The following is a 27,986-nucleotide window of genomic DNA, read 5'->3' as shown; positions in this document are numbered from 1 at the left end:
GGAGTTGTATCTGTCTTCATTATGGGCTCTCCACATCATTTTTATAAGGTGAGTCTCTTATTGTGTTTAATGGCTAATAACTTTATGCTAATCTTCTGCTTTCCTTTTTGTTTCCATTTGTGCCACACGTTACGTTGTTTGTCTATTTTTTAAAGTTTAGCTTCTTTACTCTTCAGCTTAATTCATATGAAAGAAGAATGAGCAATTATACAATTACTTTCCCCCAGGGGCTGCTGCATTACATTTTCACTGTCGAACCAATACAGGCAGACAAACATCTTCCACATACAGAAAAATTAAATAGTTCTTTCAGATAAAGAAATTCAAAGATCAAATGCGGGGATGCCTTGCATAAGGGAGATATTATTGATCATTGGTTGATGTTAATCCTCAGACATCATGAACAATTTGTACACAATTCTCAATCCCAGTACTGAAAATCTAAATGTAAACAGTTATTCAGGTGACTTTCCAGCTAAAAATCTGGAGGCAAACCACCTTAAAAAAAGGATATTGAGCAGCAGTATCTTCAACTTTTGAGAAGCGGTTCAGTTTAGAGTTTGCAATAACACACCAAAATCAGAAATTTCTAATCTTTCATGACATGTTAACAAAATTCTTGGGAATAACTAGGCTGTAATTACCAAAGATATGGTTTCTGGCACACAGTTTGAAGTAGACTGCCCCGATCAAGGAGAATTCCAACCAAAGCAAAAAACAAAAAACAAACAAACAAAAAGACCCCACCCATGAATATAGAAGAGAAGAATTAAAAATGTGTCTGGCATTTTAAATGCTTGATTGGGACTCCAACTTGCCATGTCACTCTGCTTCCTATTTAGGATATTTAAAAAATGCACCCTTCCCCTCATCAGCCTAGATGGAAGGTTAAATTGACCACAAGACAGTCAAAGACTCCCTTAATTCTGCGTGCCACGATTGTTTTGTTGTACATGACACTAAACAGCAGGACATCATTTCACCTCTTAAAAACAGCATTTGCAATTGTGTACATATGAGTCTGGAAATGTTTCATTACTTATCGTTACTTGCAGCTCAGTGTATTTCGGGCTCAGTTCTAATATTTGCAGGTGCAGAACGGGCAAACAACCTTACTCCTGGGCTCTCTCTTTGTTGCCCTTTTTACTGACTGGACCTCCCTCTTGGGCACTGAGTGCATTGGTGGTGGGTGCAGCAGGCAGGTGAGAGGCAAGTGTCTGGCTGAGATCTGTCTACTTTTCATCCTTTGGAAGAACTTTTTTATTATTATTTTTTTAACATTTATTTATTATTGAGAACAGAGACACAGAGCATGAGCATGGGAGGGGCAGAGAGAGGAGGAGACACAGAATCCGAAGCAGGCTCCAGGCTCTGAGCTATCAGCACAGAGCCCGACGCGGGGCCTGAACTCACAAGCCGCGAGATCATGACCTGAGCCGAAGTCAGATGCTTAACCAACTGAGCCACCCAGGTGCCCCTGGAAGAACTTTAACTTACGTGTGTTTGTTTTTATTACAGCACAGAGTTGAGTTTGGGTTTTTGGCCAAATCTCAGTTGTTTGCTTTCATTGGGCAAATATGGTCTTCTTAACATATTTTTGGCCAAAATACCATGTGTGGTCTTCTATCCTTTCACAATGCTTCAAATACTTCCTCTTGAGTTTGTTTTTGTTTAGTTTTCTATTTTGTAATATGATTCTGTGTGCTTTCCCCCTTGAACATTGGAAACTATTTTTAAAAGCTCTGGGGAAGTACTCTTAAGTGATTAAATGTTCCTAAACTTTTACTTTGGGTTCCTTAAGAAGTATTTTTGGTTACTAAATTGGTAAGCCTCTTTGGTCCCAAATTTTCATTGATAATCCACTGGCACTGTTAACCATTCTCTTAAGACTAGATAGCCTATGTTGTCCAAAAGTTATTTGCATTTCTTGAAATAAATGGTATTCAACATTACACTACTACATTCTTGTGTGTTATGCTAAGGTTACTGTTTATGTTGCAGAATACTTTCAAAGGTACCCTGTTTATTTATTTATTTTTTGACTGCTCATATCCACCCTCGTTATCAGTTCTTCCTTTTGCCTAAAATTAGTGTGGGTGGCTTCTATTTTGCTCTCTCACTGTTTCCTTGAAAATTGTTAAAATCTTCTTCCCAGAGCTCAAGCTGGAGACTAAGTGAAGCAAGTAAAAGCCCAGTGATTCAGAAGGCTGAGTAAAGAGAGAAAAAAACTTAGGCTGCTGGCAGTCCAAACTGGGATCTTCATCTCTGACTGGCTTCTCTGGGCTCGGTGACTCTGCAGAAGCAGGGACTCCTATTCCGTATCTGGCCCCCTACAGGACACAAACCATTGCCCATGTCAGGCTGCCTCCTGTTAGCTTCTGCTGGCTGTGATTGGAAAGTGTTCTGTCTCAAATGTGTTTTCTGTCTGGTTCTTTAACAGTCCCGGTGCTGGGTGTCTCTAGCACCAGAGGAAACATTCCCAAAGCTTACTGACTCCATGCCTCTTAGGATTGGGGGTATTCTTCCAGTCTCTGCCTACCCCCGCCAAATGGGCGACCTAGTTCTGCTAAGTGATTGACGTAGAAACTTCCTCTATACTCTGCTTATGCCTCTTGCCTCAAATGAAGATAAATAAGATGCCTTTCTTAAAAAATCTGGGCAAACACTTATAAACTCTGGATCTTTAGCTAAATGTTTATTGAATGGATGGATTAAAAGGTTACTTTGTTCAACTTGAATTGTTCTTTGTTGCATGGGTCTGAATAATTACATGTTTTTAATGCCCTTCTGTCAACTGGTTATCTAAGAGGGGCACATGGCTCATTTTCCATTAATGGTAAATCCCTTTTTAGTAGATTTACCTTGGATTCTTAGGCTGGCCTGAAACTGACCTGGGGAACCCTGCATACATTATTCTGGATGGGAAACTGCTGCTATAGAAGCTGAGCTGGACTGGGAGGTAGTATAGTCAATAAGCCACTAGGAGCACATTATTCAGTCACTATGATCCTGTTTCCTCCTCTAGAAGATGAAATAACATCACCCGTGCCACCTCCTAGAGCAGAGAACTTTTGTGAAGAATAAATGAGATGATATAGAAGAAAACAATGTGTCAGAAATATGGCAAGACACTCTAGAGGGGCAAGCCTGCATCGCTTTTTCCCCCTGAGGTGGAAAGGGCCAGAAGTTTCCTTCTCACAGATTTCACTCCTTTGAATAAGAGAAAAAATGTTTCAGCTAAGAGAGAAACAAATAGGCACACAACTTGGCCAATTCAATCCCTCCCTTTATAAAGCTTATGTTTTAGCAGCAGCGATGGACAATATCCAAATACAAAAGCAACATCAGTGATGGACATCATTAAGAAAAGTGGAAGGAAGAGCAAAATCTAAATGAAAAGTTGCTCAATGGATATACAACTTTAGTCATGAAAGAAGAATAAGTTCTAGAGATCTGCTGTACAACATAGTGCCTATAATTAACAATACTGCATAGTGCTCTGTAAAAATTCATTGAAAGTGTGGATCTCATGTTAAATGTTCTTACCATAAGAAGTGGGGACACAAAAAACTTTCTGAGGCGATGGATATGTTTATTACCTTGGTTGTGGTGATGGTTTCAGAGTATCTATGTATCCAAACCCAACAAATTGTATACATTAAATAAGTATAGTTTTTTGGTTTTTTTTTTTAATTTTTTTTAATGTTTATTTATTTTGGGGACAGAGAGAGACAGAGCATGAATGGGGGAGGGGCAGAGAGAGAGGGAGACACAGAATCGGAAGCAGGCTCCAGGCTCTAAGCCATCAGCCCAGAGCCTGACGCGGGGCTCGAACTCACGGACCATGAGATTGTGACCTGAGCTGAAGTCGGACACTTAACCGACTGAGCCACCCAGGCGCCCCAAAATAAGTATAGTTTTAAAAAGTATCAATTATACTTCACTAAAGCTGTTTAAAAAAAAAAAAGTGGGAGAAAAGACCCAGAAAAGGACCAGATGAAAGGGGCACCATAGTGTTATTTTAGATAATGTGGTCAGGAAAGATCCATTTTTATTTATTCTGGAGAATTAAAACCTATAATTAATAAATTGCCTGGCAAGAGCATAATGCTTGAAATTTCCAAAAAGTCCTTCAGATACTTTTTTCTTTTTGCATTTTATAACAGCTTTTTGAGGTACACAATCTAGGTAGGATTCAAGTTCGAGAAGTTACCACAGGGAATCTGAGACCCAACTGGACAAACTTTCAAAACAGTGAACATACATACCCATTTCATGTCTGGTGCTGGCTACACCTAAGCCATATTGCTCTAAAACATCCTTTACCGTCTTCATAGATTCATCATAACTGGCAGCCAGGCCAAGGAAGTTATATGAGCCCATGTTGATCACATCTTTAATGATTCTTCCAGTAAACCTGCAGAGAGAAGAGCACAAAGGGCATTCTCATTTCACATCATCTAGTGTTCCATAAAAGACTTTTACAAGGAGATCTTGGGGCTGGGCCAAATCATATATTTTCTTTTTCCTTTCTGACATGCACTGCTGTCGACACAAAAGGGTCCACCCTTCGAGGACAGTAACCCCATATTGAAGCTGGGCAAAGCATTGGAAAAAGGTATCCCAAGTCATGGAATAATACTCGGCCCTGATTTTCCTTGGGCACTTGCTTCTGTGACACCTGTGCTCTTGTTTACATTCCAGCAAGAACTTTCTAAGTGAGAAAGAGCCGTGGTCATCACTGTCTCCTTCAGCAAGAAGTAAGGGTGGGGTATAATCTGTCAATAAAGCCTAAGAGGCTCTTCCTGGCTGGTTCTGTGTGTCCTGCACCTTCTGACACAGGCTTTACTTTAATTGTAATATAAAACAGCAACCTTGGCAACTGAATTACCATGACTGCCCCAATGGCATTATGAGGGCTTGCAAAGGGCTCCATGATGGAAGACCAGTGGCTTCCATGATTTGGCTTTTATCAGATCTGTAATCTGGGGCCCCCGCCAGGATTTCCTGGAAAGTAATTCCTTCAACTAAGCCCCTCCAGAAGGCTGTCTCACCGAAATGTCCAGTTGTAGTCATCTGACACCCTCTCCATCACATCGAACAGAGCCGACGGGGCGCTGCAGATGGGCCGGTTCCAGTTGTCTCTGATTCTCATGTACAGGTTCCGCGTGTAAAAGTTCTCAAAGTTTTGATAAAGCGGCACAAAATCCTGTTGTAACAGAGGCAGAAGTTTACCTTTGGTCTCCTGCTTTTTGTACTTTATTTGCATTGGAAGGCTGGAAGAGCCATGCAAATCCTCCATCTGCAAATAGTTTTTGAGCAACGGCCTATCAGTAAGGGGACAGACAGGTGGGTCCACAAATAACTCTGTGAGGCCTCTATTCCCAAAGAGCTTACATTTGAGTGGGAAGAAGTAAAAAAAAAAAATGTGACACATAAAGGTAGCAAGGGTGACAGTGCAATACAAGTCCTAAAATGAGTGGTGGAGACAATGAACCCTGCAGGATTCCATCTGAAAAGTAACAATATATGTTTATGTCAAAGGAGTTTAGCTGGAAAAAAAGCAGTCAGAGGATAATTCAGTCTTAACTTTTTTGAACATGAATATCCCACTCATGTTTTCAGAAATGTGGATGAACTTGATCTTGGACCTATCGGCACAACTCTTGGCAGTTGGCTAGCTGTCATATAGCTGAGGGCCTAGAAACCTAGTTGACGAGCGTGTGGGGGCACCTGGCTTCTCCCACAGTCGAAGTAATAGCACTGCTTTATTGTATAAAAGGTTATCCATGCATGAGGGGTTTGCAGTCTGGCTGAGGCTTAAAGCAAGACATATCTAACTTTTGGTCATCTAACTCCTAATAGTACAAAGCAGAAAATACAAACTTTGGTCTAAGCCAAGTACTTCGGGCATTTGTAAGATTAGATCAAGAGAGAGTCACATCTTGCTGGAGGAATGAAGGTAGCTTTATGTAGGAGAGGTCTTGGAGCTGGGCACTGAAGGTGGAGTGAGATTGCTTGGGCAGGGATGCTAGGAAAGGGCACTCAGGATGAATGGATCTGTGCTGGAAATGTAGTGTGTATTTGAGAAAAATGAGGAAAAATAAAACATGAGACAGAACTTGTCACTCTGATCAGAACCTATAATGGCTCCCACCTCATTCAGAGTCAAAGCCAAGGTCCTGAGGGGTCTGCTCCCCGTTACCTTCCCGATCCCGTCTGCTTACTCTTCCCTGTGCTATGTTAAGGCTGCAATATCCCGTTGGGCACAGAAAGTGGGAACTCAAGTGTCTAGATGAAGAACTCACACATTATCCTGGAGGCAATGAGGAAGCGCTGAATAACTGGGAGGAGTTTTCTTATTCTCCCATTCTCTTTGAGTTCTTCACTCTCCTTCCCTTAATGGAATAGAGCTGATATCCTGAGGGAACAAGGGGGACCAAGGGTAAGGCTTTGTGGAAGACCTTCTTGTGCTACTGGTTTGGTCTACTCATCTCCTGATCTGGTCCATTCCAGAGGAAAATATATAGAATCTGCAGGTTTTGGTGGCTGGTGGTTGCATCCAAGCCACAGTCTTTTTTGTGACATCATTAGGTTTTCAGTGGCAATGGCATCATTGCTGGGGGGAAATTGTGATTATCTATAAGAAAGAATGTTTCTAACCACACACTGGGGGACTATCTGTTGCATGTAAATTTGGAGGATGAAAAGGCAACTCTACTGGTTACATTTGTAAGTTGAAAATCTCATACCAAATGCATTTGTCCCCAAGTAGCTAAGTATCCTGATAGAGGTTATAATAATTATACCCTTTTATGGTCTAACAGGGAAATGAACATATTTTTGAGAGAAAAGGAGATTATGCAATTTCAGGAAAATCTTTTCCAAATGATTTCCTCTTTTTTTTTTCCCAAGCTGTTTACTGATTTATGGATTACTCCATATCCCTAAATGGATTACTCTATATCCCACAAATGTTATTTCTGTCCTCCTCTTTCTAGCTTTTATTTCTTATTTGAAATGACATCATATAAATTCATACTATCATGAGAAAAGAGAGATGTAGGTCTGTAAGTACTATTTTTGGACTCTGGATGGAATTATAGTTTTAGATTTTTTTTTGAGAAATCTTAGTCAAAATAAAATAAACAGCTGGTTCAGGAAAACACTTGGTTTTAGGTAGGAAAAACCCCAAATATTATGTCTACAATATTTTTTTAATATACATTTTTTTATTTTTGATAAAGAGTGCAAGTGGGGGAGAGGGGCAGAAGGAGAGAGGAAAATCCAAGCAGGCTCCATGCTCAGTGCAGAGTCTGATATAGGGCTCAATTCCATGACCCTGGGGTCATGACCTGAGCTGAAATCTAGAGTCAGACTCTCAACCAACTGAGCCACCCACATACCCCTATGTCTACAATATTAAAACACAATTAATTTCAATGTAGAACCACAAGATGATAGAACCACATGTAGAACCACATGATACCAGGGCAGAGGGGACACGGAAATCATAGAGTTCAAATACCCGTTAGACATGGGAGGAAAACAGACCCAGCAAGGTGAGTGACTTGAATTCTGGCCAGCCTCTGGCTTCAGTCACTTTGTCAGGAGTCACTTCAGAGTGACTTCAGGCTGGCATCTGCCCCACTTGGCCAAGCTTCCCTCCAAAACATCAGTGGTAACAAAAACCATAACACACAAAATGGAAAGCTAGAGCCAACAGATTGCCAGACCATGGAGGAATGTCCACTCATCATAAGCAACTTGGCATCAACTTGAGGAAACAACCTAGGGCTTTTCATCATTGATGCCTCATAGATGTATGCCATCATAGTCCCTTGAGGGAAGGTGGGAAAACACTCCATGCTGTCCAAACTTTCTGACTCCTGGCTCGGAGATCCAGATTTTCCACCTATCAGGAAATAGGCAGTCAGCTTTCTATTGAGATAAGTGCTCTGAGGGCAACATACAGGGATTCTAACTTATTCTGTGGGATCAGAGAAGACTTTTTATCTAGTAGGAGTCATCTTCACATTCAGTAGGATTTTTTATAAATTAAGTACTTGAAACTTTTCTGCCAAAGGGATGGGCCAGTTTTTTAACCATGTAGAGTCATTTCGTTGTGAGTAGTGTGAGTGCTAACCCAGATCTGAAACACAAGCTCGGCAGTCTATGTGTCCCTGAGAGGGAACTGCTTAGAATTCAAGGTCTGGTTCAAGGAAGAATTGCCTTCTTTTGCAGCTTTGTCCTGTTCTTTCTCTGCACCTGTGAGGCTTCCTGCCTCTGCATGGGTGTATTTTCACCCCACCCCATTCCTTTGAGTACCAGTGAGGTTTCTTCAGGAGCAGTCAACACCTTCCTAAGGTCAATGTCCTCTAATCTCAGGTAAGCCTCCCACAGCATTTTCGCTCTACCAGAAAATGAAACTGGACTAGATATTGCAAAAACAGGAGCATTGCAAGGTATCTTTATCTATCTGTAGATTCAACTTGTCACTTGGCCTACTCACTACCTTTATTTTTCCTCCTGACACAAATGGCTAGATGTGAGAGTGAAATTTGGGCCATAAGAACACAATTGTTTTGGGGGTGTGGAGTGTAGGAGGGTTGAGGAAAATCCAAAAATGCAGGCACAAAAATGTCTTGTTTCTACTGCAATATGGCAATCTTTCTTTTTCCACCTTTAAGCTAGTAGGATACTTTATAATTTTCCAAGTGTTATACATATTTCTATCCAACTTTTATAGACGAATCAATGGAAAGTCAGAAAATATGTAAGGAGTCATGAGTTTAATTCCCCAAAACATTTTCTGTAATAATTGAGCATGTACCTCAACAAAACAAACAGAAGGAAATAACTAAGAAGGAAGCCAAATAATGCCAGGAAAAGTAGTAAGAAAGTGATGGAATATAGTTTAGCCCAAGTAGTTTTGTATATGCAGTATAGAGAAACAGAACCTAAAAATTAACAAATAAATGATAACTTGGAAAATGGGTATGTGGGAGGAAGAAACATTATTAAATTCTTCACCTGGTCAGTGGAAGACTCTAGTTAGTGAATAACTATCTAAATTCTAAATATATGTGTTAAAAATTCAAAGAGAACCATTAAAAACTGGTAAGGAGAAATACTATATACAACTCCCTAACAGTGATGAGAAGAAAAAAATGTACAACAAAGAAAATTCAGTCAAATGTATCAAAGGTATGAAAGGAAAAGTATTTAAAATAAAAAAAAAAACCAGAAAATGTAAATGTTAAATATAGAGATGGCAGGAATAAGTTTAAACACATGAGTAATTAAAGTATTAGGTTTAACCACAAGGAGTTGCCAATGTCTGTTTTTAACCTACAAAAACAGCAATTTCCTATGGTTCAAGAAAGTAATTGCTCATAGCTTATATTATTATTTTTTTAAACACAGAAGTTTTCACATGTGTTTTAAAATAAAACTATATGCTGCTTATAAGAGACCTACATTTTCTGAAAATGATGAAGACTGAAATAATGAGATGGCTACTAAAGAAAAGGCAGATGTATAAATACTAATATTGGAGACAGCAGAGTACAAGGAAAATCAAATCTAGGGAACAAATACACCAAGAACTGTGAGAGCCAGGATTATATATCTGACAGTTACACTGAAATACATAAGAAAAAGAAAAACTGACAAATCCATACGCACAGTGGAAAACATTAATACTCATTTCTCAGAAATTATAAGCTTGATACAAAAAAAGAAGTAAGTCTAGAGGATTCAAATAACATAGTTAGCCCATTTGTTCTAATAGACTTGAAAGACAGTATACAGTTTTTCATGGCGCATATGTAAAGTTACTAGAAATTCCAATACAACTCACTGAGAAGCTGTGGCAGCTAAGGAGAGATATTCATTAAGGTGGTAGCAGTTGAAATTAAAATATGAAAATATCAACAGCTTTCCCATATGCCATCAATAACTAATTAGAATATGGGATTGAGAAGGGCTCCTGGGTGGCTTCAGTCAGTTAAGCATCTGACTCTTGATATCAGCTCATGTCATGATCTCACCATAATCTTGCAGGATCAAGCCCTAGGTCAGGCTCCACACTAAGTGTGGAAACTGCTTGGGATTCTCTCTCTCTCTCTCTCTCTCTCTCTCTCTCTCTCTTTATCCCTTCCCTGCTCATGCTCTCTCCCAAAATAAATAAATAAACATTTAAAAAATATGGGATAGAGAAAAAAGATAGTATTCAAATAATACCACCATCGAAAACTTGTACCCAAATAATGATCATAAGAGGAAATCTAAGACCTTAGAATAAAGAACATTATAAAATTTTATTAAAGAACATAATAAATATCTAAATAAATAGAGAGTCGTATCATGTTTATTAATGGGAAGACTACTATTCAGGTGTCAAATTTTCCAAAGTTCACCTATACCTATAGATTTAATATTACCAATTAAAATGGCAACAGTTATTTTTTTTAAATTCGATGCCTGAAAAGCTAATTCTAAAGTATACACAGAGAAAAAATCTGTAAGAATTACCTAAAAACTTACAAATTTACATGAAAAAATAGACAAATGGATCAATAATTCAAATCAGTGGATAAAAAAATGCAATTAATTATATTGAGACAACTTAAAAATCTTTAAAAAGAATGTTCTACCTCACACAATACATAGAAATCAATTCCAAGTGAATTTATGGGTTAATGAATAAAAACCACAAATCATAAAAGTACTAAATGACATTGTAGGAAAATTTGTTTTAACTTTAAGATGAAAAAAATGTCTTCCTAAACATGATTAACTCTCCCTTCCCGAAGAACAAAACTAACAACAAAGAAAAGGAAATGTTTGATACATAGGACTTAAAAAAATAAAATGGCTGCATATAACATAGAAAAAATTAGAAGCCAAGAAACAGAATTAGAAAAATATCTAAAATCATTTAATAGGCAAATTATTGATATAGGGATATATAGAAAGAGAGATCAGTGAGAAAAAACAATTTAATGAAATTAAGAGCAAGGGATATGAATAGGCAATTCTAGAGGAATAAGTCTAAAACACTAATAATCATGTGAAAAGAAGCTTAGTCTCATTGTTAATCGGGAAAATGCAAATCAAGACAAGAACAAAAAATGTTAACCTATGAGAGTGGCAAAAGAAAAAATATGTTGATAACATCAACGTGTCAAGCTCTGGTGAAGAGACAAGCACTCCTAGGTACTGCTGACTGGAGTCTAGCTAGGCAAGCTTGTTGAAAGGCAATTTGCCGATCTCTCAGAAGTTAAAGTGTACATTCCTTGAACCCAGAAAGCCACCTCTAGGAATTATCCTTGAATAAATACATATGCTATTCATCGAAGAATTGTTTGAAATAATAAAATACTAAAAAAGGAATATAATCATATATCCACATTATGCAATACCATCATGCAAGTATTAAAAGGAATGAAGTAACCTTGTACTGGCATGTAAAGATCTCCAGATAAGGGTTAGGTGATAAAAAGTAAGTCACACAACAATGTGTATGATATCCCATTTATCCCATTTACGAAAGGACAGAGTAAGTGCAAATGAAACTTTTGTGTGTAATTAGATGCATGAAAAAGACAGGAAGAATGCAAAAAGAGATTGCTTTTGCTCATTATTTCCATAGTAAAAAGGTAAGGAAAAAAAGACACAAGTTTGAGAGGAGACTCTTCATTAGGGCTTGTCATAGTTCACCCATGTGACACATTGGCAGTATTAATTGGTATAGATAGCAAAGCTCTACCTTATCAAAATCAATTAACTCTGCCTGCCTACTATTTGTAGATTCCTTCTTGCAAAGGGAAGCAGAGAGGCCTATATTGTAAAGGAACTAAACAAATGATTTAACTAACATTTAAATGATATTACGTTGTGTGTGTAATGTGTGTGTGTGTGTGTGTGTGTGTGTGTGTACACATAAGTATATATATATGTATTTGTTTGGATAAATGTTGACCTGAGTATTCACTGTATGGGGGCTGTGATCTGATTTTACTGATGGTCTTATTTCACAAAATATTTCTAGAACTATCATTTTGGAGCTGTTATAACCTATGGTACATGCTTCCCTGCTAGGAGAAATTGTGGAAAATATTCATCCCTTGCAGGGCGCATTTGCTTTTTAGAAGCAGTCAGAAGGTATTTGGAACCAAGCCTATTTGGGGATATTGGGGGTTTCACTGGCCAGCAATTTCTGCTGCATTTAAAGCTATTGATTTCTTAGCAATATTTAAATCAAGGAAGTGAGGGAGTGACCATTTGTATGCACAGGAAAGTCTGAGAAACATTGTTCTAAAACACTGGTTTCTAACTTTGGCTATACCTAGGAATCATGTGGGAAGCTTTTATGAACCCCACTAAGGGTGCACAACAGGTCAATTCAATCAGAATATTTGCAGGCAAAGCCCAGGTATTAGAGGCTTTTAAAACTTCTCAGGTGATTCCAATGTGCATCCTAGGCCAAGAACCACTGGTCTAATATTACCATCTCACAAGCTGCTGGTTAATATGTTATGTTCCCAGGGAAACCCCAATGAAAGCTCTCTGAGTTTAGACTCACCCAGGTCCAAACAGGAAGACCAGAGCTTGGGCCATCTGTGTGTGTGCTTTGGAAAAAACTCATACTCAGTGACCTTAATGGAACCCATCCTTCAAATTATTCAGAAGGAAGTCTCTCTGGGGGAATCCTGCTATCCTATCAGGATGCAAAAGGGAAATTTTTAATTTATGCGAACATTTGGAGATTTGTCTTAAAATTCTTTACAGTTACAACTTGCTGAACACTCTGTTTCATGTGGGAGTAAAAATCTCTGGGGATGGGCCAGAAATGTCTGGGATTTACTTGTAGGGGCACTGGGGACTCTCTGGATCCAGTGTGAACATGAAATTGCACTGAAATGTTTTACAACAGGCTAGTGCCATATGGAGTGGGTCTTGCTGAACCAGTTATCGAAACATAAGGATTGAGAAATGGGGCTGTGCTTGAGGTTTTTCAAGTCTCTGATGTTGCTTGACATTCATTTGGGTTTCTTTGCTGACATCCTCTTCTAGATTTTGCAAAGTTAAGTTGTTGCATCATTGAGAAAGTGATTTATCCAGAGGTCTTTAATAAATTGTAATTCACTGCTGAAGTGGTCTTTGGTTTAAAAAATCAATGTGTCCCCAAAATTAAGAGTTAAAAGGAGAACTTATGCAAGAATATTTAAACCTTGTACCTGTCTGTATGGTCCTTTTCCTTGCCACTGTATTCTGATCGTTAGTGGAGTCTGTCAGAAGTGCAGGTGCCTTGGGCCTATGATCTTTTTTAGTGCTCTTCTGGAGGAAGATTTTTATTTTTGTATTCTTTTCACTTATTTTGTACTAAGTGAATCAGTAATGAAGTGATCTAGATAAGGGAATTATCAGAGCCTCATGTTTTGGAGTGTTAGAGCTAGAAATCAAAAAGAAGAAGAACACAAAAAGATTCTAATTTGGGGCATCACTTTAGTTGAAAGGATGGTTTGGTCTGAGAGGAGTCATCCCAGTGAGAGAGAAGATAGGAAAATTGAATTAATGAATTCTTGTATTTGATTAAAAAAAGAAAGAAATGAGGGGATGAACATGTCAATTAGCTTGACTGTGGCAATCATTTTGTTATGTATATTTTAATCAAAATATCATGTTGTACACCTTAAATTTTTACTACTTTTATTAAAGATAAAACAAATAAAAAGAATGCACATAGAGGGGCATCTGGGTAGCTCAGTCCCCTTAAGCGTCTGACTCTCGATTTTAGCTCAGGTCATGATCTCACAATTCATGGTGATCGAGCCCCACATCGGGCTCTGTGCTCACAGCGTGGAGCCTGCTTGGGACTCTCTCTCTCCCTCTCTCTCTCTCTCTGCCCCTCTCTACTCTCTCTCTCAAAATAAATAAACATTTTAAAAAAAAGAACTCACATGGAGTAAAAGAGTGTAATCAGTAATCAGACAGCTGCTTATGATCTTTCTGGAAAACATAATTACTATTCTCTACCACCACCTCACGGATGCGCTTTTCCTTAGTGTCATTTTGTTCTTGGTTGGTTGTTCTTATGGGACAACTTATTCTGCACTCTCAGTGGCCAGAATGGAATATATTGCTCATGTCTGCTAGAAGAACCAGGAGTCACTGGAAAACAGCGTGTTTCCAGCAAGAGACTTTAAGATGTGCCTCAGGTAGCTTATTAGCACAAAGCAAGAGTACTGTCAGAAGTACAGGGCTGGGGGAAATATTAAAAGGATAAAGGTCAGCCTGAAGTTAGGGTTTCTAGTGACCAAGTCCCATCAAAAAGAATATAGCTACTGCAGCCATTGTTACACTGGAAGGCTATAAATGTCTAAAGGGGCTCAAAAGGAAGGAACACATAATAAAAGGTGTGCCATGTGAAAGGTATATCCATCAAGATGAGTCAATTGGCTGATGCTCTCTACCTCACAGAGGTCAAACAGGTGGGAAATCATTTATTTTGTAAAGAAATGCAAGGCACTGATTTATGTGATGCACTGCCTCCCTCCTGGGAGGAGGTCGGAGCAGTTCTTGCAGCCATAGTGACTGGTGCTACAATACAGGCTGCTTGTGCTCAGTGTATCCCATTGTTCAGGACCAGGCACCCCTTCCCCCAGTGCCAGGAGTGTTGGAGGCTGGCAGCTTGCTGAAGGAAGCTGCCTGGCTCAGGATCACATCCTTCTATGGTGGTTAGCTCCCATTTATCTTCCTTTGAGACTCACACCCTTCCCTCAGTGAGGAAGCACCCTCTCATCTCCAGGGCTCCCTGTGGGATCCACTGAGGCCTTGTCTGGGACTGCATCACAATTCACCTGCCTTATCTTGCTCCTGTATCTTGCTCCCTTGCAGGTGTACAGGTGTTACTTCCAAGATCACTCCATAAAAACCATTCTGCCCTCAACTCTCCATCTCAGAGTCTGCTTCCCCGAGAACCAGTTTGCATATATATAAAAATATGTTCTGCTTGAAATGTAAGAAATTCTTTAGAAAAACCAAACTGACTAGCCCTGATGGGTTGATAGAGCAAAAATATTGGCACAGGTCAGAAAATAGATGGCAGAGCTGAAGCCTAAGCCTGCCAAGGGATGCCACACCTGAGAAATTTACATTTGACTCACTCTCTGTCCTAGTAAATATTCTGAAATGTGCTAATTTATTGTGCACCAGTTACCTACACCTAGGGAGCAGGCAGATTGGTGATAAGAGCTTCTAGAACAGACAGCTGGTGTCAGGGAGGGGCTGTGGGGATCCTTGGGAGAATGGCCAAGTGGAATCTGCTTTCTCATTTCAGTCTCCCATTTCATCATCAGCTCCTACTAGATTTTACTGTTTCTATATTCTTTGCCACTTAAGAACCTGTACATCCTCAAAACCGTATCTGTGGACATCTTTTTGCCAACATAAAACCTTTCCATTGTGATGGGTGTGCCACTACTATTCTCGTTTCTGACCAAAGTAGAAATTTGAGATTACCCTAGTTTCTTCCCTTTATCTTATTTTCTATACCTGCAGCTGCCAAGACTTGTTGATTCTACTTCCTAAATATCTCTATAATTCCCTTTTCTTCATTCCATCTACCTCTTCCCCAGTTTAAGCATAAATATCTCTTTCCTAAAATATTATAAGGCTTTTGAAATTGTCACTTTGCTTCTAGTCTTGAATTGGAATTTTATCTCTTACATCTACTAAATTCTCTAAAGTTCTTCATTCTCTTCTCTTCCTTCCTCTTTTTTCTCCATAGACCTTCCTTGGGAGATTTCACCTACTTCTATGGCTTTGATGTTGATATGCTCAAGATATTCTAAAGATCCCACAGTATCCACACTATCCATATGGGACTTTTCTCTGAGGGTCTAGACCTTTATATCTATGTGCCAATTCTCAAACTCTCAAAAAAAAAAATTGGCCCCTTTCCCCTCCAATTGGATCTTTCTTCTCTATTCCCCATTTCAATGAATTCCACAGCCTTCTTTCTGCCCAGCTGTCTAAGGCATAAACCTAGGTGTGGTCTTTGATTTGTCCATTTCCCTAATTCCCCAGGTCAAGCCAATCATCCCTGACTCCATCTTCTTTAACATCTCTTGGTCTTATCTCTTACTACCACTCCTATTATAACTACTACCCTGGTCTTACCCCAAAGTCTCATCTAGCTTTTTTGTTTGTTTGGTTTTTTGTTTGTTTGTTTGTTTGTTTTTAAGCTGGATTTCTGCATCAGCCTCTTAACTGGTTTTTTGGTCTGTGCTGTCCTCCTGCAATCCCTTCTTCATAGGCCAGTGAGCATGGTCTTTCTAATCTGCAAATCTGCATTCCTCTGCCTGAATTCTTTCAATGCCTACCCATTGTTCTTATAATAAGTATCTTTGGCTTATAGAAACCCATTATAGTGTGGTCTCTACTTGCCTCTCAAACAATCTTTCTCCCCACATACTCCCACTGTCACTTACAATAGTCCAGTCATTGGAATTCCTCAGTTTCTTGAATGTACAATGCTTTCTCTTACCTCTTTCACACCATGGTTTCTTTCCCTATGTTCTTTACTTAGCTGTGTTCAAGTCTCCATCATGTGGAATGATCTATGCCCGTAATCATCATAGTATTTCAAAGCAATTTTTAGAAAAAAGGAATTCAGGGCATCATAAATCATTTGAACCGATTTAGAAAACATGTTAGGGAGATTCAGGCTCTTTGCAGATAACTGAATATTTTCCATGTTGTCCTGATAGCTCTGTAGACTTTTGTGGGCTAACTATCAAAAGTATCTAGCTTGGGTTCTAAATTGGGGTGTTTTTGCACTTCACGATGCATTTGGCAATGTTTGCATGCATGTTGGATTGTCAAAGTGTGTGGTTGGAGCACTGGGTGTTGTATGGAAACCAATTTGACAATAAATTTCATATTTAAAAAAAAGTGTGTGGTAGAATGCTAATTCACTGATATGAATAGAGGCCAGGGATGCTTTTAAAAATCCTATGATGCACAAGGCAGCCTCTCCCAACAAAGAATTATCCAATCCAAAATGTTAAATGGTATTAAAGTTGACAAACTTCAACTATAATGAAATTATAGTTTCATATTTCACTCAGGCACACTTTTCTATTCTAGAACAAAACATAAATAATACTCATCTTGCAATGAGAAGACCAGCATACAGTCCTATCCAAATGCCTTTGCTCTTATATTTTGATTTTTTCATTTCTTTAAAATGGTATTTTAGGAGCACCTGTGTGGCTCAGTCGGTTAAGCATCTGACTTCGGCTCAGGTCATGATCTCCCAGTCTGTGAGTTCAAGCCCTGTGTGGGGCTCTGTGCTGATAGCTCAGAATCTGGACCCTGCTTCGGATTCTGTGTCTCCCTCTCTCTCTGCCCCTCCCCCACTCACACTCTGTTTCTCTCTCCTTCAAAAATAAATAAACTTAAAAAAATTGTCTTTTAATACCTATCTCATGGGATTGTTATAAAAATTAAATATAATAATGTCTGAGAAAACCCTTAGTTCAGTATCTGGTGAATAGTAGTTAGTTGCTCAATAAAATACTTAAAAAAAAAAAAACAAATCCAACACATAGGGTATGGGGTTTATGGGGTGGAGATGAATAGAATTTACCCAAATGGTTTCTGAGAGCATCACTCGTTTTAGGATCTGTACATGTATCACCACTTCTGAGAACATTTAATAGAAGAATATGCATTGACAAAGATCCAAGCACGTACACATACATACTTTTTGTTCTTCTCGTTCTACGGCTGCGTTGCACTTTTCTATTCCGCAGTTCCTCAGAAAGTCTCTGAAATAGCCAAATAGGGTTCCAAGTCCATATCCCAAGTAAGTGAAAACCATAACATGAAGAGGTGCTTCCTCAAAGGATTCAACAATTGGCTTATCGTAAAAATGTGGTTTCCCATTTTGCTAAAACACAAAAGAAAATAGAAGGTTAGTTCTCTTTTATTGCAATAAAATATAATACTTAAAACTTTGGACTTTCAAACTTTTAAATTTCAAAGGACATGTTTAAGATCATAAAAAGTGCTTAGAGAAAAGTGGAAATTGATCATTAAAGAGGGTAATCAGAAAGTTACATTTTATTTTACAACCCCCTAATAAAGTAATTGATTCAGGCAAAAATTCTCAACAGATGCTAAATCCATTAGGTGAAAAGTTAATGAGGAATATGGTTTTTGCAAGATGCCAAAGTATCACCCCGTAGGTTACCCCCTAATCACAAATCTGAGGTTACTACCTTGACCAGGTGATCAAATTACATCACCAATGTTGGAACAAGAGCATCTGTGCTCTTACCATAATGTAATACTCAATACTCTAATGATACATTTAACCTGAGTTTAGTCAAATGTTTATATCTAATATTAATTTCACAAGAAATATCAGGATCAGGATAAGGGAATGTGGTAAATGACTTCATGAGGAAACAATAAGATAATCCACAATGTGCACAGCAAAGGACATTATCAACAAAATGAAAAGGCAACCGATGGAATGGGAGAAAAAAATGTGCAAACCATATATATGATAAGGGGTTAATATCCAAAATAGATAAGGAACTCATACAACTAAAAAATTCTTATAAACCATGTTTAAAAATGGGCAAAGGAGGGGTGCCCAGGTGGCTCAGTCGGTTAAGCATCCGACTCTTGATTTCAGCTCAGGTCATGATCTCGCGGTTCATGAGATCGAGGTCTGTGTGGGGCTCCGTGTGCTGACAGTGTGGAGACTGCTTAGGATTCTCTTTCTCCCTCTCTCTCTGCCATTCCCCCACTCATGCTGCTCTCTGTCTTTCCAAATAAATAAACTTAAAGGAAATGAGCAAAGGACCTGAATAGACATTTTCCCAAAGAAGATATACAAATGGCCAACAAGTATATGAAAAGGTGCTTAACATCACTAATCAGGGGGACGCAAATGAAGACTACAGTGAGACACCACCTCACACCTATTAGGGTCTGGGTACTCTCAAAAAGATAAAAGATAACAATCATTTGTGAGGATGTGGAGAAAAGGCAACACTTGTACACTGTTGGTGGGAATGTAAATTGGTACAACCAATATGAAAACATGCAACCCATATGGAGGTTCCTCAAAAAAATTTTAAAAATAGAACTATCACATGATCCAGCAATCCCATTTCTGGGTATATATCCATAGGAAATGAAATCAGTGTCTTGAAGAGGTATCTGCACCTCCAAGTTCATTCCATCATTATTCATGAGAACCAAGACACAGAAACAATCTAAGTGTCTGTAGATAGATGAATATACAAAGAATATAGAGTACTGTGGAATACTATTTAGCCACAGAAAGGAGGAAATCCTGCCATTTGCAACAATATAGATAAACCTGGATGACATCATGCTAAATGAAATAAGCCAGACATAGACAAATACCGCACAATCTCATTTATATGTGGAATCTAAAAGATCTGAACTCACAGAAGCAGAGAGTAGAATGGTGGTTGCAAGGGGCAGGAAGTAGGGGAAAGGGTGAGATGTTGGCCAAAGTACACAAATCTTCAGTTACGAGGTGGATAAGTTCTGGGATCTAATGTGCAGCATGGTTACCACAGTTAATACTGTATAGTATATTTGAAATTTGATCAGTGTATCTAAAGTGTTTCACCACACACAAAAAATGGTAACTAGGTGAGGTGATGGATATATTAATTAGCTTGACTGTGGTAATAATTTCACAGTGTTTACATGTATCAAATAACATTGTATATACAGTTTTTATTTGTCAATTATACCTCAAAAAGCTGGAGAAAAGAAGAAAAAAGGGGGGAAAAGGGGTCTGTGGTGGAGGGGACTTTAAGAGACACAACCCAATGCTGTGTGTGTTCTTTCATTGGATCCTATTTTCTTGTTGTTGTAAAAGCCTGGTTAAAAATACATAATTTGAACAACTGTGTAAGTCCAAATGTGGCCTGGGTATGTATCTTATTAAGGAGTTATTGTTAATTTTGTTAGGAGTGACAGTAGTGTTATAGTTATGTGGGGAAATGTTTTAAACTTTATAGTGTATGCTGAAGTATTAGGGGATTGAAATGTTATGACACCTGTAATTTCTTTCCAAATTAAATACATATGAAGCAATTTGGGGAAAATGTTAATAACTATTCAGTTAGGTAGAGGTTATATGAGTGTTTGTTATTTTTTAACTGTGTGTGTGTTTGAAATTTTTTATAACAGAAAGTTATAGGAAGTATTTCTTTATATTAGGTGTCAACATTCCAGTGGAAAGTCACTTTTAGTACCAAACCATTCTGATTCCTGCTTAGTTGATTTGTATATAGTAGCATAATCAATATTGGCTCAATGGATTAGTGAGTAAATTATTCCTAAGGATAATGTTTAATTACATTTTAGTCTTTAATAAATATTTATACATTCATTCATTCTTTCATTCAACAAATATAATGCAATGCACAGATTCTGCATTTCTCAATGAGGACTGTTTTAACTACTTGGAATATGTAACTTTTAGTGACTTACAGGAAATTGTCTAATGCCTACTAATATTTAATGCATTAATTTAATTTACACATATATATTTAAATGATGCATTATATGACATCATGTTAATTGGAAACATTCTTTTTGCTACTCTCATAATCTCTGTTGTTACTACCAGCACTGTTTGATTCCATCAACACAGTTTTCTAGAACATGTCACCTTCCTTTCCTCTATGTTGCTTGAGCTGCAATGTTATAGGATCTCTATGTGACTTAGTCACTGGAAGTTTTATCCCAAGCCACAAAATATATGACAATCAAAAAAAATCTACCTGTAGGGGCCCCTGGGTAGCTCAGTTGGTTGAGCATTCGACTCTTGATTTCAGCTCAGGTTGTGGAACTGGGCCCCATGTCAGGCTCTGTGCTGAGCATGGAACCTGCTTGAGATTCTCTCTCTCTCTGTCTGCTCCTCTCCCCCACTCGTGTGTGCTCTCTCTCTCTCTCTCAAATAGTAATAATAATAATAATAATAATAATAATAAATGTATCTGTAGATGAATATTTCTCATCTCCACATAACTTGTTTTTAAAGCAATTTAAAAAATCTTTTTATAATGACATTGAACACTTAAATTGTTACATCAAAACTCCATGAGATATTATTCCTTGCCTCCTTATTTATCCATTATATCAGGTTACTTTTCTAGATACCCAAAACTAACATGGATGGATGTTGCTCGTCTCACATGTCTTCCCCAAACATTACCTGGTGGTCTCAAATAATGACAGTGAGATAGCATTGCTTAATATGAGGTCTTGAATGAGAGGTTATAATCAATGTCCTGTATTTGGGATTACAGAGTATTCAGTGGGTGCCAACTGTGAGCTGACTATATGCTATGTTCTGGGGATACTAAGATGAACAAAACAGACCAGGTCCCTGGCTCCTGATTTCTTGACCTCCTTCTCACTATGTCCTCACAGCAGTCCTGTAGGTCTGGTGGACAGCTGATATTACTACTGTAGTGCCAGTCTTTGGCTCCTTTCCCTGGCTCTATTCTGTGTTTGACCTTTGGACTGCATCTGTCGCCTGCGTTTCAAGTGACCTCCTGACTCAGTTAGGAACCATCTCCTGGTTCCTTCCACATCATTGGGGCACACAATTAGCTTCCTTTCTCCCTGGATTTGTCAGAGTCCAGAAAAAGAGACTGAGATCCTCATGAGGAGGAGTTGATAAACTTTTGTGACTTGTTGGTACAAGGTCGAGGAAGAGGAAAATGAAAAGTATCTGCAAGGAGCATTATGGTATTGTTGATAAGAAGACAGAGGGAATTAGAAGGGGGTGCTGCTTATGGGGGAAGACAATGCTGAGTTGGAGGTGGTTATAGTTCTCAGAAGTGGGACTGTTTGATGAGCAGTTAGAGATGCAGGGAAAGAGAGAGGCCCTGGCTGAGACAGAGTCAACTACTATGAGGTACAATTTAAGCCATGATTGAAGGTGAATGTGATAAAGGACTAATTATAAAGAGAGAACAATAGGTCTGAGACAAAATTGGGGACCATAGGGAAAGAAGGGTGAGTAAAAGGGGCCAAATACAGGTGACTTCCAGAAAACTGATTTAGTCTGCTCACAAATTAACCACTTTGGTTGATTTCAAAGATGGCTAAATTATGTAACCCCATGAAAAGAGATAAACTTTCAGGCCATCCTGTGAAGATCAGCAGAAGATTCTCCCTTTTTCCTTTCCTGGCCCTATATCCATTTATGAGCTCCACATGTGGCCAAATCAAGCAACACATTTCCCCTGAAATCCATGGGAACTTTCTGCTTACATTGGCTCTGACGCAAACCTGCAGTGCACACAATGGTCTACCTAGATGCAAATAACACTCTCAGTTGGGTGCACAGCCTGAGCTTGTGTAACTATTATTTTGCCCCTGTGACTTGTTCTGGAAGAAAGTTATAACATAAAGAAGAAATTTTCAACAATGCCCATCAGCTCCAACCAATATCAACTTTATTTTCTCTCATATAGCTTGATTTATTTATTTTAATTTAATTTAATGTAATTTTATTTGGCAGGGAGAAAATGAGATATCTTGATGGAGAACAAAGTCACATGGAAATATATAGGTCTAAACAGATGGAAAGCAACTCATTTATTATATCCCTTTATTTAAAATTGAAGTCCATCATAGCTCTTGGGAAAGATTTCTGAATCTGGGGTTGGAAAGTTATTCTGAAATATGAGATTTTGTCTTTTCAAAGTAAATGAAGCATTAAAATATTGCTTAATAAATTTGCTGGCCAAATACTGACACAGCATGGTAATCTGTAATGTGCTTTGCTTCTCTGTTCTAACTTTTCCTTCATAGCCTTGAAAAGAAATAGATCCTGAGCCACCTGGCCCAGAGCACCTGCTCATTTGGGACATTGTGACACCCTGAGGTTTGTTCACCCTGAATTCCTGTCACATCTGGAAATAAACAGGGTGTTGGGGCATGCTGGGAGGACCCACTTTTACAGATGACTAGTCTTCCATTCAAAGTAGCAGGTCTTTTGTTGGCTGCCTATTGTAGACAGTTCTAGGTTAACATCAGAGGGAATATGAACTCAGTAAATACAGTCACTTTCTCCCAGAATTGTTAATGTTATGGTGTATGTGGGAGGTGGGGTGAGGACAGGAAAGGGAGTGAACAAAAACGACCACAACATAAAACAAAAAGTAAATGTCATAAAGATGCCACAAATGGAGGGACCATATCATACAGGGGGAATCAGGGATGGCTTCCTGAAAGAGGTGGAATTTGAGCCCAGTCTTAAAGAGCTTAATGGTAGACAGCCCTTGGACAGCCATGAGACTGCCAGGGTTCAAATCCTGGTACTTTCATTTGCTGACTGGATGACCTTGTTCAAGTTCCTTAATTTCTCTTGTCCTTAAATTCCCCAAGTGTACAATGGAGCTAATGAAGTTGTTTTGAAAATTAAATGAGATAATATATGCAAAGTACCTGCCGCAGAGTAAGTACTCATGAAATGTTAACGATTTTCATGAAATCCGAATAGAGAAGAGAGATGAAACTGTTAGACTAAAACATTTAGGAAAAAAGGGAAAGAATATGCATAGAGCCCTGGCCAGTACTTCTACACAGGGAGAAGTGGGAGGAGGAGAATCTTCCAGGAGACAGCAAATGTGGGAGGTTCAAGAGGGAGGAGAAGAGGGGAGTTGGGACACTGGAGCTGAGGAAGACCATTGCATATGTGGTGTGCTGGTGAAGGGGTGGGACAGACAGGAAGTGGTGGCATTGGGTACTAATAGTAAGGGGAGCTACTTCTTTGGGAATAAAGAAACAGCATATTTAGGAATTTAAGAAATTACCCAATAGATTAAGGATAACTGGAGATAAAGGGAAGAGATAGTATAATTCTCAGAACAGGGACCCTGAGGGGGATGGGCAGAAGAGCACATGTGACTATCTTGACCAGAATGACACTGAGGGTCTCAGTAGCATCCCCTACGCAACCTCCTCAGAATTTTGGAAAGAAAGAAAAAAAAACATGCTGCAGGCTTTTGTTTTGCTCTAGGTCCTTAGAGTGGGATAAAAAGGGATGAGCAAATCTGGAATCAAGTTAATTCTGTAGATTAAGCACTCACTCAGAAGCGAGCTTTTGTTTTCAGACTGAGGCAGTCCACGGAATTTGGCACATTCCATTATACTGCTGTGTTGGTCCATGGAAAGAAAAGCCAAGATGAGGATGAAGAGGCTGTCAGGTTTTGGTCACTAGGAGGGTAGGAAGTTTGGGAATAAGACAGTCTTTGGGATGACAAAATGCTGAAGGGAACTTCTAGCACCGGAGATAAAGAAGAGGGCCATCTTCTTTTTTGAAACAGGATCTATGCAGAATTTCCCACATTATGAGAGTTGGGTAGGTAGTCCTGCGAGGTCTCCTAGGTAGAACACAAACTTCCAAGGATACTGCATTTTTAGGAATGAGTGTCTACCTACATTGTAATAGCTAAGTTTTGAGCAGAGAAACAGAACCACTGTGAATGATATGGAATAAGAGATAATTCTAGAGATGATGTTGTACTCAAATGTGGGAAATGGTTAAAAATTTATGGAAGGCGAGACTATTTCCACAGTGGTGCTGGTGAAGAGCTTCCATAATCTGTCTTAGCAGTAAAACAAGCATAACTCATAAAAATTATAAAAATACAACCATTTAAAGTACCTGGAAATGGTCTTAAGGACATACAGCAGATGAAGAAACATTTGCTTACTGCTAGTGTGTGTGTGTGTGTATGTATGTGTGTATATATATATATATATATATATATTCCTTTTTAAAAAAATTATCATCCCTAAGGTAGTAAAATTTAAAGCAGTTCCTTCTTCAGTAGAATCCTTTTAGTTTTACTCTAAAATATTTGAGTGTCTTATTAATTCCAAAGTTGCCATTTATTTCTCTTCTAAAATACTTTGGAATGTCAATTATATGAATGATATAGCCCCAAAGCTCATGAAAGCAGAATGATACAGAAATGATGAGAGTACACAATTCTACCTTATTTGGAAAGTGCTTTATACCTGAAAGTTGTTTGGGTATATCAAGAAATAAGTACATTAACCACAGCCTTATATTATGTGTTTGGTAGATTAAATGTTTAGAGATGCTTTATGAAACTCATATGTCCCAGTTTAGTCTATGTCCTAACATCTCATTACAAATAAGTGAGACACTTCCGCTTAGAGTATGCCATTTGATTCTATATGTAGATAGTCATGTTCAATTTGGGAGTAAGCACCTTACTAATAATTTTATTTCTGATTTTTAAGACACCAGGTATAATTAATCATTAACTACTGGCAACCCCTAGATTAAGATGTTCTACATGATAGAGCCAAGTGGAAACCTCTTATCTAGGGTATTCCAGGAGGGTGGCTAGAGTTAAAGAAACTGAGTTGCTCAATCAACAAAAATTATTCAAACCACTGAGATACACTAACATATGACAACTTAGGTTAAAATTATTTTTATACAGTCTTAAAACTCATCAAGCATCCAGTCTACCTAAAAGATTTTGTTATTGTTGCTTTCTCCTATTTCAACACTAAACCAAGCCTTATTAAGTGCCTGTGTTACCAAATACTCTGCCAGGAGACCGGATGTGCCCACAGATAGACTACAGGCTGACAGATGTTAACACAGGGAGATTTTCAGGGTACTGTGGGAACTGAGAGAAAGATGTATCTAACCCTGGCTGGAAGAGGTAGGAGAGGCTTCATGAATGAGAACACAGTTGACCAAGGGCTTGAAAGATGAATGCAGGAAGGATAAGGGCAGTAAGAATGGATAGAGAGAAAGATCCCCAATATAGAACTGAAAGCATCAGGCGAGATGCTCATCAACCTTTCTCCTGGACCACTGCAATCACTCCCTGGATGGTCTCCTTATTCCATCCTGACTCTTCAAATTTTCAGCGGCTTAGGTAACTTAGCTATAAAGTCCATTTATAGCAGTATTTCCAAAGTGCTCCCTAGAGATGGCCATTAACAAAAAGGGTTTTGGAAAGGCTACATACCTCTGTGTCTCTTAGGTTTTGATAGTCTATAAAAGTTAGAATATAAGAGCCATCTTTCTCATCCTTCAATGTTCTTCCCTATTGCTAGCACACAGCTTCCCATGGTAGGTGCTGACTAAAACTCACTGATTGAATCAGCTTATTGAATGATATCAAAATAACGAAGTGAAAAACCATTTAACTTTGGGAAATGCAGCACATGTATCAAATGTATTTTTTGCCTTTCATGCAAATCTACCTAAGCCATGACAAAAATTCTCTCTGGGAAGTGGTGGTTTCTAGCATGAAGCTAAGTGTCTTAGCAGAGAAATGACCTGCCTCAAGTTCTCTGATTTGCTTCAGCAACATTAAACTTTCATTCACAGCTTGATTTTTATCCCCTCCAAATCTTTTCTCATGAGGCTACTTTCCTGTGATTTCTTCAGTTCTTACTCTTTTCCCTACTTGCCCTCTGCTGCCACTCTCCCTGATCTCCACTCCACATACATATATACCCTTTGTCCAAAGTTTGAGGCCCAGCTCTGGCTGCTTCACTTTGTAAAAAGATCCAGCATCGATGTACTCACTGCATAACACTGTCATTATACTCACTCCATCATATTACAATAATATTTTTAAAAGAGAAGTCATTTAATAAAAGGACAGAAAATAAAGGATCACTTGCAAAAACAATAGCTTTCATTATCTTGCACTCAGGTCTTTCAAATATTTCAAATATTTTAACCCCGTTGTTTGTCCAGTGTGGCAAAGGCTGGCTGTTCACCAAACCCATTTCTCTTTCCTCTTCCTCCCAGCTGGGCTACATTTCTCATATCCCACCCCCATGTGACTGAGTAATGGCCAATGTGAAATGGCCACTTCCATGCTTGGCCCATAAAAAAGTCTATCTCATGGTCCATGGTCTTTCTCTTTCCCCTACTGCCCTCTGAATGGTGATAGCCAAAGTGACCCTGAAGCCACATATTGAAGATTGCAGAACTTTTGTTAGCCTGGTTCTCTGAATAACTACGTGGGCAGAGTCCTCACAACCTCCTCCTCCTCCAGTTTCATATCACTATCAATTAGACTTACTACAAATGAGAAATAAACTTCTATTAGGTTATGTCATTGAGAATTGGTGGCTCATTTATTATGACATCTAGTCTTATACTATAGGAATTCTTTTAAATTTTGTTGTTGTTGTTGTTTCCAACCCTTGCTTAGATGTATTTGAGAGAAGTCTAAGAACTGAGCCACCCCCTGAGGAAACGTGTGTATCAGGACCCATCTGGACTGACTAAAATTCAAATTTAAATCTGGGGAAGCTTATGCCAGAAAATTCACTGAGTCAAAGATTCAATTCTTGATTTATTGAGCATCTCTGTATGTTAGGCAGTTCATGATGGGAAAAAGGATGTTACCTGATTTAGGCTTCAGTGACCACAGAAGTCAGAGAGACAAGATTATAAACATGGAAATTTTTCAGGGGATAAGATTTTTATATATTAACTACTCCAATCCTTTTTTCTAGCAATGAACAAGTTCCGTTCTTGTGAGGTTAAGTTTGTTTTCCATTGTCTTGGCTTTTCCCTTTCACCACCTGAGAAGGTAGCCTGTCAGTCAGGGCAGCTCATGAAGACAGCCATAGGCTTCCAGAGGGTACACCCAGATTGGGAAATGAAGGGCTCAAAGAAAAGGGAGGATTGCTTGGAAGGGTGTAAAGAGTCCCTAGCAGAGTGCCCAGTGAATATCTGCTGTAGAGATGAGTGAAATGAGAGAGAGAGCAAAAGAGAGAGAGACCGAGAGCACTAACATTGGGAAAGGCTGGGAGAGGAGAGGAAGGCCTTCTGGGATAGGAGGACTAGCATGGGCATTTGCTAGTGGGTGGAAATGAGAGGAATA

At 38.7% G+C, this 27,986-nt stretch overlaps 1 protein-coding gene across 1 annotated transcript in view; it reads right to left on the bottom strand.

Moving 5' to 3' along the window:
- SPTLC3 (serine palmitoyltransferase long chain base subunit 3) overlaps window positions 1-27,986 on the bottom strand; it is a 130,667-nt gene that overhangs the window by 83,079 nt on the left and 19,602 nt on the right. The window contains exons 2-4 of the mRNA XM_030310104.2: window positions 17,777-17,962; window positions 5,055-5,209; window positions 4,269-4,417 (exon numbers count right to left, since the gene is read on the bottom strand). Coding sequence (XP_030165964.1) covers window positions 4,269-4,417; window positions 5,055-5,209; window positions 17,777-17,962 — 490 coding nt within the window. The remainder of the gene's footprint in view (window positions 1-4,268; window positions 4,418-5,054; window positions 5,210-17,776; window positions 17,963-27,986) is intronic.

Source organism: Lynx canadensis, chromosome A3 (assembly GCF_007474595.2).
Source record: "Lynx canadensis isolate LIC74 chromosome A3, mLynCan4.pri.v2, whole genome shotgun sequence".
In the NCBI taxonomy this organism is placed as follows: Eukaryota; Metazoa; Chordata; class Mammalia; order Carnivora; family Felidae; genus Lynx; species Lynx canadensis.
The sequence above is the reverse complement of the archived record's forward strand: the minus strand, read 5'-3'. Positions and strand labels throughout refer to the sequence as shown.